This window comes from Pelodiscus sinensis, chromosome 2 (genome assembly GCF_052426305.1).
Source record: "Pelodiscus sinensis isolate ZL-2025 chromosome 2, ASM5242630v1, whole genome shotgun sequence".
Taxonomy (NCBI): Eukaryota; Metazoa; Chordata; order Testudines; family Trionychidae; genus Pelodiscus; species Pelodiscus sinensis.
The window spans coordinates 81,211,393-81,224,144 of NC_143053.1; the positions used below are offsets into that span (position 1 = coordinate 81,211,393).

The following is a 12,752-nucleotide window of genomic DNA, read 5'->3' on the forward strand; positions in this document are numbered from 1 at the left end:
AGCCCAGAGCTCCCTTTTCTTTCCTCCCCCCCACCAGACTGGGACCTGTCTGTCTCTCCCCCCTTCCCTCCCCCAGTCATGGCTCATGCCAGGGCCAGCTCTAGCCCCGGTGGCCAGGGAGGCACAGAGTGTCTGCCCACCCTGCGCAGGGCACTGTAAGGCGCAGGTAGTGCCTTGCGCATATAGTATTCCAGGACACTGCAGCTTGCTGAGGTTGGGAAAGCAACAGCATGGGGGGCCACTGTCTCGACCTCTCCCCCATGTGGTCTCACCTGTGCTGCTAATTGCCCAGCTCTTCCCGCAGAGCCCAGGGCCATCTGCCCACCAGGAGCAGAAGGGAAGGAGCAGATAGGTTGGTGTGGCGGCTCCCCCAGGCAACCTGGGGGTGCTCTGGCAGCCATGGTAAGTGCAGCTGTTGGGGAGGACATGAGTCTCCACAGGAGCGGACAGACTCTAGGCATTCAGGTACTGCGCTCCTGCTTCCCAAGGACCTGGTGGTGAGAGAGCCCCCAAGAGCCCACTGCTGCTGCACAAGCCTGGCTGGGAGCCCCGCTCCTAGTGCCTGTTCCAAGCACCACACTCTCACCTCCTGCCCCTGGGCTGTCACAGCTGCAATGTGGAGTCTGCCAGCTATTGTGCCATGTTTCTTGGCATTGAAAATCCTGTAGGGTGGGGGTGGAGGAAGGTAGAAAGGTGTGACTCAAAGCAACGTGATGATGTCACTCTGTCATCCCGCAGGAAAAACCCAATATATATAGAGAGAATACTTCATTTGAAACCTATTCTAAATGTGTAGCACTAATTACAACCAAATCAATTGTTTGCAAACAGTTTTGTAATTGAAGAATATACAGTTTCAGTATTTCAAAACTTATAAAAGAATATTACTTAAAACTGTTTCCCATTCAATCATTTGTTCTTCTATCTATGCAGAATTAGACCTGTCCATTTAATAATTTTCATTGAGAAATGGTATTTTTACACTTGTCTATATTATAGAACATGATACTTCAGAAGCATGATCCATCCATACTGCACACAAGTCATAAGAGTAAATGAGAGAATGTTAAAAACGAGTAGCCCCGTGGCATCTTAGAGACTAACAAAACATATATATAGGGTATCACAAGTGGGCTTTACCCACGAAAGCTCATGATACTATATACTTTTTTGTTAATCTCTGAGGGTATGTCTACACTACCACCCTAGTTCGAACTAGGGTGGTTAATGTAGTCATACGAACTTGCAAATGAAGCCCGGGATTTGAATTTCCCGGGCTTCATTTGCATGTTGCCAGGCGCTGCCATTTTTAAATGTCCGCTAGTGCAGACTCCGTGCCCGCGGCTACACGTGGCACAAACTAGATAGTTCGGACTAGGCTTCCTATTCCGAACTATCTGTACGCCTCATTCCAAATTCCAATCCCGGGCTTCATTTGCAAGTTCATATGACTACATTAACCACCCTAGTTTGAACTAGGGTGGTAGTGTAGACATACCCTGAGGTGCCACAGGACTACCTGTTATTTTTAAAGTTACAGACTAACACGGCTACCCCTCAAAGACTGTTCAAAAACAATGTTCACCGTGGATTTGGGAAGAAGGAAGGGAAGGAGAGAGATGACACCATGTTGTTAAATATGATATAAGGAGAGAATATTAGTCATCCACAGCCTGGGAGCAGAGAGGGGGGAGAGAGAGAGAGACTCAGTTCCTCCAGGTGGTTAGAAGAGCGGATCCCTCTAGCTGTCTTAGTATCTCTTCACTTCTTTGCCCAATCCCATTTATTTTTATTCCTTCACCTCTTCAGCATAACATACATTATATTTTTAGATTTGTACACAATCTATTCCAAATTTATTCTGTCTGATTGTTGCCTGTCTATGCTTGAGGCATTCTGTTCTACAAATACACCATATAAGGGAGTCAGGTTCAGTACAGTTGTCCTTGAATGGTGAAAACTTATTTTTATTTTGCAATACAGATAGGCCTTTAACATTACCTCCTACTGCAGTAAAAACTATAACTGGTTTTAGCAGGGTTTGGGGAAATTGTGAATGATACTTTTTTTTTTTTTTTTTTTTTAAATCATGCTTGTGGCTGTGATGTTTCCCTAAATTGTGAGGTAACTTGCTACATCTTCCCTTAACTTGAAAAATCTTTGCATAGTGCCAGCTGTGGGTTAGCTCCCGAGTGCCACTGGCCACGGGTAACACAAACACTACTATCTAGGCCCCACAGGTCCTACTGTTACTCTGTAGGTTACTGATTGGCACAACCAATGTCTCCGACCCTCCAAATGTCTCCCTGGAGTCTCCAGCCCCTTGTTGGACACTCTCTTAGTTTTCACAGATTTACTACTTCCAAAGAAATATTGGTCCCAGTTAGATATGTTCATAGGGAAATGAAGTATAAGTTAATTTAACAAAGCATAGAGATTCAAGTAGTAGCAATTAGAACTATTGGAAAACAAACAGTTACATAATAAATAAAATCATAACACATTCAGGAGCCTAGATTTAAGACATTAGAGTGTCTTGTTAATTATAGAGTATTGTTTTCCCAAAATACTTAGTGCTTCATCATCAGATTGAATCTTTCACCTAGGAGGCCAACTAACAGTGTGCTTGTCTCATGAAAGGAGCATCAGAACCAATGTGTTCATTGTACTCCAACCTTTTGTCTTTATTCATAAAGAAGATACCCTCCCCCTGTTCCTTGTTTCCTGTAGATTTTCTCACTTGTAGATTTTGCAATCACACCATTCACACTTGGTCATAAAATCATAGAAGATTACAGTAGGAAGATATCTCAAGAGGTCATCTAGTCCATCCCCATGCTTGCAGGAGAGCCAACCCCTACTAAATCATCTCAGCCATGGCTTTGTCACGACAGGCTTTTTAAAACCTCTAAGGATGGAGATTCTGTCATCTCCCTAGATAATCCATTCCTGTGTTTCTCCACCCTCCTAGTGAAATACTACTTCCTAATATCCAACCTTGACATCCCCCAATGCAACTTGAGACCATTGCTGTTTATTCTGTCGTCTGCTACCACCGAGAACAGCCTATCTCCATCCCCTTTGTAGTCCGTTCGTCCGTCCCCCCCCCCATTAGATAGTTGAAGGTTGCTATCAAGTCCCCCATCTTTCTTATATTCTGCAGGCTAAATAAACCCAATTTCCCTCATAAATCATGTTCTTTGTCCTGCTAATCATTTTCATTTCCCCATGCTGGACACTCCAATTTGTCCACATCCTTTCTGTAGTGGTCGGGGGGCGGGGGGGTGGCAAAACTGGATGCACTACCCCAGGTCAGGTCTTACCAGTGCCAAATACATCTGCTGACAATGCTCCTACTAATAAAGCCCAGTATGCCATTAGCCTGCTTGGCAACAAGGGCACACAGTTGACTTGGATCCAGCTTCTTGTCCACTGTAATCCCCAGCTCCTTTTCTGCACAACTGCCACTTAGCAGTTGGTCCCCAACTTGTAGCAGTGCATGGAATTCTTCTGTGCAATCTGTACTTGTTCTTCTTGAACCTTGTTAGATTTCTTTTGACCCAGTCCTCCATTTTATTTAGGTCATTCTGGACACTATCCCTACCCTCCATCACATCTTATCTTGGCCTCCCTTCCCAGCTTAGTATCATCTGCAAACTTGCTGAGGGTGCAGCCCCTCCCGCCTTCCAAATTACTAAAGAAAATGTTGAACAAAATGAGCCTCAGGACTGACAGCTGGGCATTCTGGTCCAATATGCATATAGCCGTGGTCCCCAACACGCCATGGCGCCCGCGGGGGCATTTCTCTGTGCCCACCAAGTGCTCAGGGCTGGCCTGGCCCCGGGCACGTGGCGCATGCGCGGTGCTGGAGCCGCCCCGGGCGCGTGGCGCACGGTGAGCGCTGGCCCTGGGGGCGCCGCGGATTCACCCCCCGCGGCGCATGGGGGAGAGAGAGCGCCAGCGCCGGCCCCGCGCGCGTGGCGCTTGCGGGGGGAGGAAGCGCTAGCGCCGGCTCCGGGCGCGCGGCGCCGGCCCCGGGCGCGCGGCGCTTGCGGGGGGAGGAAGCGCTAGCGCCGGCTCCGGGCGCGCGGCGCTTGGGGGGGGCGGAGGGGGGAAAGAGCGCCGGCCCGGGCGCGCGGCGCTTGCGGGGGGAGGAAGCGCTAGCGCCGGCTCCGGGCGCGCGGCGCTTGGGGGGGGGGGAGGGGGGAAAGAGCGCCGGCCCGGGCGCGCGGCGCTTGGGGGAGGGAGGGAGGAAGGAAAGAGCGCCGGCCCTGGAGCGCGGCGGAGGGAGGGAGGAAAGAGCGCCGGCCCGGGCCCGCGGCGCTTGGGAGGAGGAAGGAGGGAGGGGGTAAAGAGCGCCAGCGCCGGCCCCCGGCGCGCGGCGCTTGGGGGAGGGATGGGAAAGAGCGCCAGCGCCGGCCCTGGGCGCGCGGCGCTTGATGGGAGAGCGCTGGCCCCTGGAATGCGGCTATGGGGGGGCCCCCCCCGGCGCCCTGCGGGCGAACGGCCACGCCCCCGGCGCCCGGCAACCCCAAAAGGTTGGGGACCACTGGCATATAGGTATATAATACAGGTTGAACCTCTACAATCTGGGACTATCTGGTCTGACAACATATGTGGTCGGGGCTGGTGCAGAGCAAGAGCGCAGTCCCGGCTGGGGCTAGTGGCGGTGAACTCAGCTGCAGCTGGCGCTGGAGTCAGCTGGGCACACAGCTTGGACCAGCACTGTGGCTGGAGGGGAGGTGCAGCCACTGCCGGGGCTGGAAGCATCAGAGTTGCAGGGCTGGCCCCTGTCTAAGGCTGGCACGATGGGGGGCTCAGGGCTGGCACAGTTGGGGAGAGGGGCGGGGGGGCTGAAGGCAGCAGCAGGGAACACAGCCCTACCTGGAAGCAGAGCATACAGCTGAGATGGGAGTCTTGTCCTCCCCTTGTCTGGCAAACTCCATTGTTCCCAAGGGTGCCGGACCAGGGAGTTCCAACCTGTACACAAATGGCCCGACAGAGAGACTAGTATTACAGTAAAACTCTGATGGTCCGGCATTTGATGGTCCGGCACTCCTGATGGTTCGGCACCATCAGGAACCCGGAAGTGCTCCGGACTATTGGAGCTGCTCTGCCCCCAGCTTCCCGGATTCAGCTGCTGCTAAAACTGACCAGCGGCTGAATCGGGGAAGTCGGGGGCAGAGCAGCTGGAGTGCCACAGGGTAGGTCCCGTAGCGCTGACCCTTAGGGCTGTGGGACCAACCTGGCAGCACCCCAGCTGTCCCCGATTCAGCCGCTGCTGAAACTGACCAGCGGCTGACTCCAGGAAGCCCGGGGCAGAGCATCTCTGCCTCGGGCTTCCTGGAATCAGCCCCTGATCAGTATCAGCAGCGGCTAACTTGGAGACACCTAGGGCTGAGCAGCTGGGGTGCTGCTGGGTTGGTTCAGTAGCGCCGAGGAGCGGCGCTGCGGGACCAACCCGGCAGCACCCCAGCTGCTCTGCCCTAGGTGTCCCCAAGAGCAGCTGGGGTGCTGCCGGGTTGGTCTCGCTGCGCCAAGGGTCGGTGCTACCTGACCAACCCGGCAGCACTCCAGCTGCTCTGCTGCAGGCGTCCCGATTCAGCCGCTGCTGAAACTGACCAGCAGCGGCTGAATCAGGGACGCGTGGGGCAGAGCCGGACTACTGGAAGGGGTGGGCTATGAGGGGTCTGGAGTGGCATCCCCCCCCCCACTCCAGACCCCTCATAGCCCCCCCTTCCGATGGTCCGGCATATCTGATAATCCGGCACCCCCTGGGTCCTAAAGGTGCCGGATTATTGGACGTTTACTGTAGTTTCCTCCTGCCTGAAATGAACACCTTCATTGTATGTCAAGTCCTGGTGACCTGCTGAAGACGTTAACAACATAATTTATTAGCATACCATGCATACATATATTTCGCAGTGATTATCTAGTGGGCTTCTAGCTCTTGGGAGAGATATTGTATGCCTCTGTTCAATGAACACATCTCACATGTGGAATCTCTGTAAAACTATTAAGCGTTTGTTTTCCCTGCAAATGTTAAATATTTTCCATAGGAAACATAAGATCTTAAAATTCTGTTACAGAGAAACTCTTGCTACACAGTTGGATCTGGCTGAAACCAAAGCTGAGTCAGAGCAGTTGGCCCGAGGTATCCTGGAAGAACAGTATTTTGAACTGACTCAGGAAAGCAAGAAAGCAGCGTCAAGAAATAGACAAGAAACTACAGATAAGGACAACATTATAAGCCGGGTAAGTTGTTACTATTTAAACCTGTAAGAAGTGGTTTTGTTGTTTTTTAAAAAATGCAAACAATTATCTAAAAGTGCCCCCTCATAGCCCTCACTTCTCCCCAGTCCTCTCTGAGCTTGAATGCTATTTGCGATGCTCTGGAAACTCTGGGAGAAGCGAGGGAAGAATTGCTGAGTGCCGGGCCCCTAGCTTTTCCCCATGAGTGCTCCAACCCCAGATTACTACAGATGCAGAATAGGGATGTTTCCAGATGAGGGAAATCCAGTTTATAGAGGCCCAACCTCTTCTTTTTAAACTGTTCTTTCACTGCAGCTTCCTGCATATGTGTACTGCCTAACATAAGCCTCCAGTAGAATGTTAAGCAAACTAAAATGTGGTATTTTTCTTGCATGGTATTATGCACTTTACATCCTTATACTAAATTATTTGACATTACTGCATACGTGTTCCATGTGCTGTAGCCATATGAAATAACCTTTAACTTTACAGAATGCCCCATTTTCATAAGGGACTATTTTAAATGACTGCATCAAGGTGGATTCTTAAGTACAAACTTCCAACCCATAAGTTGTCAACTTCAGATACTGTTGTTTTTCTAACACAGTCATTCAATATATTTCTGTAGATTTCAAGGAAAACTTGCTTACTGAACACAACTGTATTCTTCTTAGCATGTGTTGTATGGCATCCAGCAAAGTGATACTGATTGGGAGCTAATATAGGCAAATAATACAGGTTGGATCTACCTGGTCCGGCACCCTCAGGATCTGATCAATACTGAATGATGAAAGCGGGGCCTCTAGCCCTCCTGCCATCTGCCCAAAAGCTGCCACCAGCTCTGCTGCTGCTGGGACTGGAGCTCCATGTCTGGGGCTAGAGCTCCATGGTTGCCACCACAGAGCTCCCTTGCTATGGCTGGAAATACACAGCCGGTGCTGGCCCTACTACTGGGGCCAGAAGTCCCCACTGAGTCACCAGCCTCCCTTGCTACACTCCTGTCCTACTACCAGACCTCTATGTTCCTGGGCTCTGGTCCAGGAACGTCTGTTCTCTAGTTGCTGGACTAGAGGGTCCTACCTTAATTTTCCCTTACAGTTTATTCATAAATCCTGTGTGCACTGTTTCACAGAATCATATAATTGGAAGGGACCTCTCAAGGTCATCAAGTCCAGTCACCTGCACTCATGGCAAAATACAAATCATTTCTTTTTAACCATATCTCTGTCTCTTTTCCAAGATATATAACACTACCCAAATGTAAAATTCATGGACTGAGAGTGATATTAAATTCTATAGCTATATCCTCTCTATTTAGTTGTGGCTAGTTATATGTTTATTGTTTACACAGAAGTTCCTTAAAATGTAGTGAAAGCTGCTGCACCAAGTACACTGCAGTTCTGCTTAATTCCTTAAATTATGTTGATTATTGTTTATTGCCTTCTGAAAGTGTGTTCAACAGTTCATGGATCATAAAAGGAGACCTAGTCCTTTTCTCAGATATAGTTGTATATTCAATGTCTTTTTTGTGAAAGAAAAGGGGATCAGAAAGAAAATACAAAGTTGTACCTCCCTGATCTGGCAACCTTGGGACCTGATCGGTCCCAGACAAGGGAGTTTGCCAGACCCATGGGAGGTCAGAGAGAGGGAGGGCACCAGCCTCCCCACTGGGATCCTCTCCCCGAGGATGAAGGTTCTGTTGCTCCCAGTTCTGGCAGCCATGCTGGCTACATAGCCCCATGGCTACTGGCAAATCCTCCCTCCCCCAGTTCTGCAGCCCTGTAGCTTCAGGTGGCCCTGCTGGATGTGCGGACTCTGCTGCCCCGTCAGTCCTGCAGACTGTGCTGCCCCATGGGCTTCAGCGGCCCTACGGACTGTGTAATCCTGTAGGCTCTGTTGCCCCCTGAGCTGTGCTGCCCCACTGGCCCTGTCAGCCTGCTTTGCTCCCTGCTTCTGAAACCTTCTATTGCTGGGGCTCTCTGATTCAGAAATGCCTGTGGTCCTGCCAGACCATGCTTGTTCCTAGACCAAAGAGTCCCAGACCATAGAGGTTCAACCTGTATCTAACTTTATGTACAGTTATGAAGCATGAACAGTTGAGTTAGTATGCAATCTAAGAATGGTGATTCTATGTGGAATAGCATTATTGATTTAAGAATATTTTAAAGAATAAATGCAGTTTTGAATATGAATAGCAAATGCTTTGTTTTAAAATGTGTTTGTTTTCATGTAGCTGGAAGAAACAAATAATGCATTAACCAATGATGTTGAGTTTCTAACAAAAGAAAATGCAGAGCTCGTTGACAAAAATAAAAAACAGGAAGAAGGTATGCTATGTTTTGAGTTTTCAGTGATGTTATGATGATATAGAGAATCACGTTTGCTGTTGCGACTTGAAAATCAGTATAACAGTTTTGTCCTTCAGTATTAAGGGCCTTAAAATCTTTCTGCCCTGTCAGCATAAAATTATAATTTCCTCCCTCTCATGTGATGGGGTACCCGGTGGTCCCCTTTCTTCTACTTAGGGATTTCAAGTGGAAACACCTATTGAGGGAACTTGTATTGTTATGAGGATGAGAAAAGGCTACGGGGAGCTATGAGCTAATGAAAAGACTTGCCTGGACCTGCTGGTTTGTAGGCCAAATCCTCCGCCACATTTCATTTGTACACCAAGATTGCAAATCCCACCCTCTCCTATAAAGAACAGATTATGAGTACAAAGTATACGTAATACAAGCTTTGTGCTTTTAGCTTAATTGTATATCTGAATATGTTCAACACGATATAGAATATAGAACACAGATTGGAAATAAACATTTTTTTATATTCCATATTCTAATCTTCATGATGGCACTTAAATATTAATGGAGTTTTGAAAATTTTAGTATGAATATTTAATGTTATGCCAGCGATGTTCATGACCGCATAATTAAGGCTGCATTTGAGTTTTTGTTTTGGCAAAACTTTTAAACCTTTCTTTTGTAAAAATCTCATAAAAATTGCAAAAATCAAAACAAAATATGAACTTCCAAGTGCTAGAAACAATATTTATGAGGTCCTTTGATTGTTCTCTTTTTTGGGATTGTTTATAAAAAAAAATGCCAGTACTGAATTGGTCTGAGATCAAGATAAAATTAAGTAAAGATAAGTATAAAGTACTGCCCTTAAGAAGGAAAACTGAATATTAACCCGCTATGTAATTCAGTTTTGAGAGACTTAATATTGTTCCTGGGGTAAATCATAGGAGTGTCAGAAATAAATTCCAGGAGGAAATCATTTTGTTCTACCTTAGCATCAGTGAGACATCAGTTGGAGTTTTGTGTCTAGTTCTGGGCATCACATTTCAGCATTGGAAAACTTGGAGAGTCCAAAGGAGAGCAACAAAAATGACTGGATGTGGGGAACAATGGTAACATTTTTTTTCAAATTATGTTTGTGGCGCTCATGGGCTAAATCTGCCGCAAGGTTGAAGTTGGATATTAGGAAAAAAACATTCCATCTAATGGGTAGTAGGCTTCCAGGGAAGTTTGTGGAATGTCCATCACTGGAGTTTTTTAAGAATAGTGTAGATAAATACGTATCAGGGATATTCTAATATGTTTGGTCCTGCATCAGAGCTGGAGACTGGAATAGATCACCTTTTGAGGTTCTAAATTTCCATTACTTTATATCATTAAATATGTGGGTTTTATGGTTACAAAATGTCTGTGTTTGTATGCAAAGTCAAAGAACAGTAAGATGGGGGAGGGGGGCCCACATACTGTGGAGAAATGAATTAACTTTAAAAATGATTTTCTTGTCATAAAATGAATATCTGAGAAAAGTAATGTTATTTTTGGACAGAATTTAGATTGAAGAAAGAAGAGGAAATCAACAGTATTAAAATCCATTATGAGAAGAATCTTCACACTGAAAGAACTCTTAAAACACAGGTATTAATTTTAAAGCATTTTATCTGAGCACTTCGACTTCATTGTGATATACCAGAAGTTTTCAAATTTAAACTTTCATTCCATCTGAAATCAGTCCTCCCAGCTCTTTGTGTCTTCGTGTAATTACTTCTCAGCCTATAGCTAGATGAAATTTGTATTAATACCTCTGTGCAATTCTTAAATTTCTATTGATGTAATTTAAAGCTAAAATCATAGGTCGTAATTGTGTAAATATGGTACTTGATTAAAGAATGTTGAGAGTTTACAGGATCAGACCCACAGAAGCAACATGTTCATAGGAGTTTTTTTTTTTTTGTAGTCCATGCATTCACTTCTCTAATTATGTTCTGGAAAATCCACACCTTTTTAAGCGACTCCGGTCATTAAAAAAAAATTCAAAATTGAAATGTTATATTTTTCTTTTCTCTTATTTCTTTTGTATTACCGAAATGTGTGTATTTTAGCAGTTTGACAGCTACAGTAAGAAGGGGAGAGAAAGCCAGAGAATTCTATATGATAGCATGCTGAAATATAATGTGGATTTCTGTAATCCAAGTGATCTTTTTCTCTCTGACATTGTGATTCTGTACCAAGAGGAACTTTTATATTCTTTACAATAGCATTTCTCTTAATTCATTTACTTTGTGCAGGCTGTGAACAAATTGGCTGAGATAATGAATCGGAAAGATTTTAAAATAGACAGAAAGAAAGCTAACATGCAAGATTTGAGGAAAAAAGAAAAGGAAAATCGAAAGCTACAATTGGAGCTTAATCAAGAAAAAGAGAAATACAATCAGATGGTAGTGAAATACCAGAAGGAGCTCAATGAAATGCAAGCGGTAAAACCTTTTCCTTTTTCATGATAGTCTGTGATCCAATCCAAAGGGAAAGAAAGTACAGACATAAAAGTAACTGTTATGATATAGTTGCATGTACTAAAGGCACATTTTTTTCTGTCCAAAACACTGTGACTATATTTTTCCAATACAGTAGAATCTACTTGATAGACCCATTTCATTTTAACAATTACCTGGGAACAAATCTGATACTATGCAGTTGACTGGTTGAACAGTGGAAAAAAATGTCCTAGATAATATGGTCTATTTTTTGCAAGCCAATTTACAGTAGTTTATGGGTACAAAGAGGTGTTTGCTGGTATAAAAATTCCCTTACCTGATCTTTAACTTGCTTTATTACAAATTAAAGAAATTTATTCTTGCTCTAATTTAGTTTTTAAATGGTTTGATTAATACTTGATATTTTAAGAAAAATGTTAATGACAATCAAAATATTTCTTAATGTAATGTATTCTCATGAGTCCTTAATAACTGGACTGATTGCTTAGTTAGTTATTTTAGTTTCAAACAAAAGCCCAAACCACTTCAGAGAATTCTATTATAGTCATACAATAGTAAAAGATTATGAATAGTAATGTTACCAGATTTGTAGATTTACTGAAGTATTGCAATCCATCATAATTCATTATTATTTTGTTTCCATATTCTCTTTGGACCGTATACTTATGGTGTATATGTAAATACAGCAACTAGTGGAAGAGTCAACATATAGGAATGAGCTTCAGATGCAATTGGATAGTAAAGAGAGTGATATAGAACAATTGCGTAGTAAAATTTTGGACCTTCAGCAAGGAATGGACTCTGCCAGTGTTGCTAGCCTCCAGTCAGATGAAACTGATGGAAACCTTACAGGTAAGAGAATTATGCATTTAGGCAATTTGTCTTTTGTAGATGCATACACTTAGTGTTACAAATAATCACCTTTTAAAATGACTTTTCTCTTACCCTTTCTGCATCCCCTGTTCATTATTTTAACTATTGTATTTATTAGTTAGTTGAAGTCCTGAATGGGGGAAAAAAAATACAAATTGAACCTCTGAAATTCGGAACTCTGGTCTGGCAGATGTTGCGGGATCAGAGAACCCCAGCACCTGTCCCAGAGGAGTCCCGGGTGTGACAGCAGCAGGGCAGCCAGCAGCAGAAGTGGGGCAGCCGGCAAGCCCTGTCCCTGCAGAATCCTGTCCAGGTGGGACAAGTGAACCCTGTCCCTGGGGATCCCCAGTCGAGTGTGGCAGAAGCAGAGCAGATGACAAGCCCCATCTCCGGGGATTCCTGGTTGGGCGGCAGAGAAGCGGGGCTGCTACAGCTGATGAACTCTGTCTCCTGGGTGCCCCCACAGGTTGGAGTCCAAGCCCTTCAGGCTGGAGCCCAGTGGCAGTGGGGCTGGAGAGGAAAGCTAGCTGCAGGCAGGAGGAGCATTCTGGGAGGCTGGTGGCAGGGACTAACTAGTGATTTCATAGTTTTGCTAGCTATGAATACGGGACAGTTATGCCTTCATTCCATCTGAAATCAGTCCTCCCCAGTTAGAGCCATCACTTCCATTCAGTGAAAGAGACAAGTCGTACAGTTGTCATTATTGTTGCTACACTGTGTGACTATAATCGATGGAATATGTGTTGTAAATGAGGAATCTCAAATCTTTTCAAAATGCAGACCATATTGTAATGCAACACTTCTTTATGGACCACCTCCCTCTAGTTTACGTAGCATC

At 45.4% G+C, this 12,752-nt stretch overlaps 1 protein-coding gene across 4 annotated transcripts in view; it reads left to right on the top strand.

Moving 5' to 3' along the window:
- ROCK1 (Rho associated coiled-coil containing protein kinase 1) overlaps window positions 1-12,752 on the top strand; it is a 146,065-nt gene that overhangs the window by 114,470 nt on the left and 18,843 nt on the right. For all 4 annotated transcript variants that reach the window (XM_006139046.4, XM_075920910.2, XM_089776296.1 and 1 more), the window contains 5 exons: window positions 6,090-6,255; window positions 8,486-8,579; window positions 10,096-10,184; window positions 10,835-11,023; window positions 11,728-11,893. In XM_006139046.4, coding sequence (XP_006139108.1) covers window positions 6,090-6,255; window positions 8,486-8,579; window positions 10,096-10,184; window positions 10,835-11,023; window positions 11,728-11,893 — 704 coding nt within the window. The remainder of the gene's footprint in view (window positions 1-6,089; window positions 6,256-8,485; window positions 8,580-10,095; window positions 10,185-10,834; window positions 11,024-11,727; window positions 11,894-12,752) is intronic.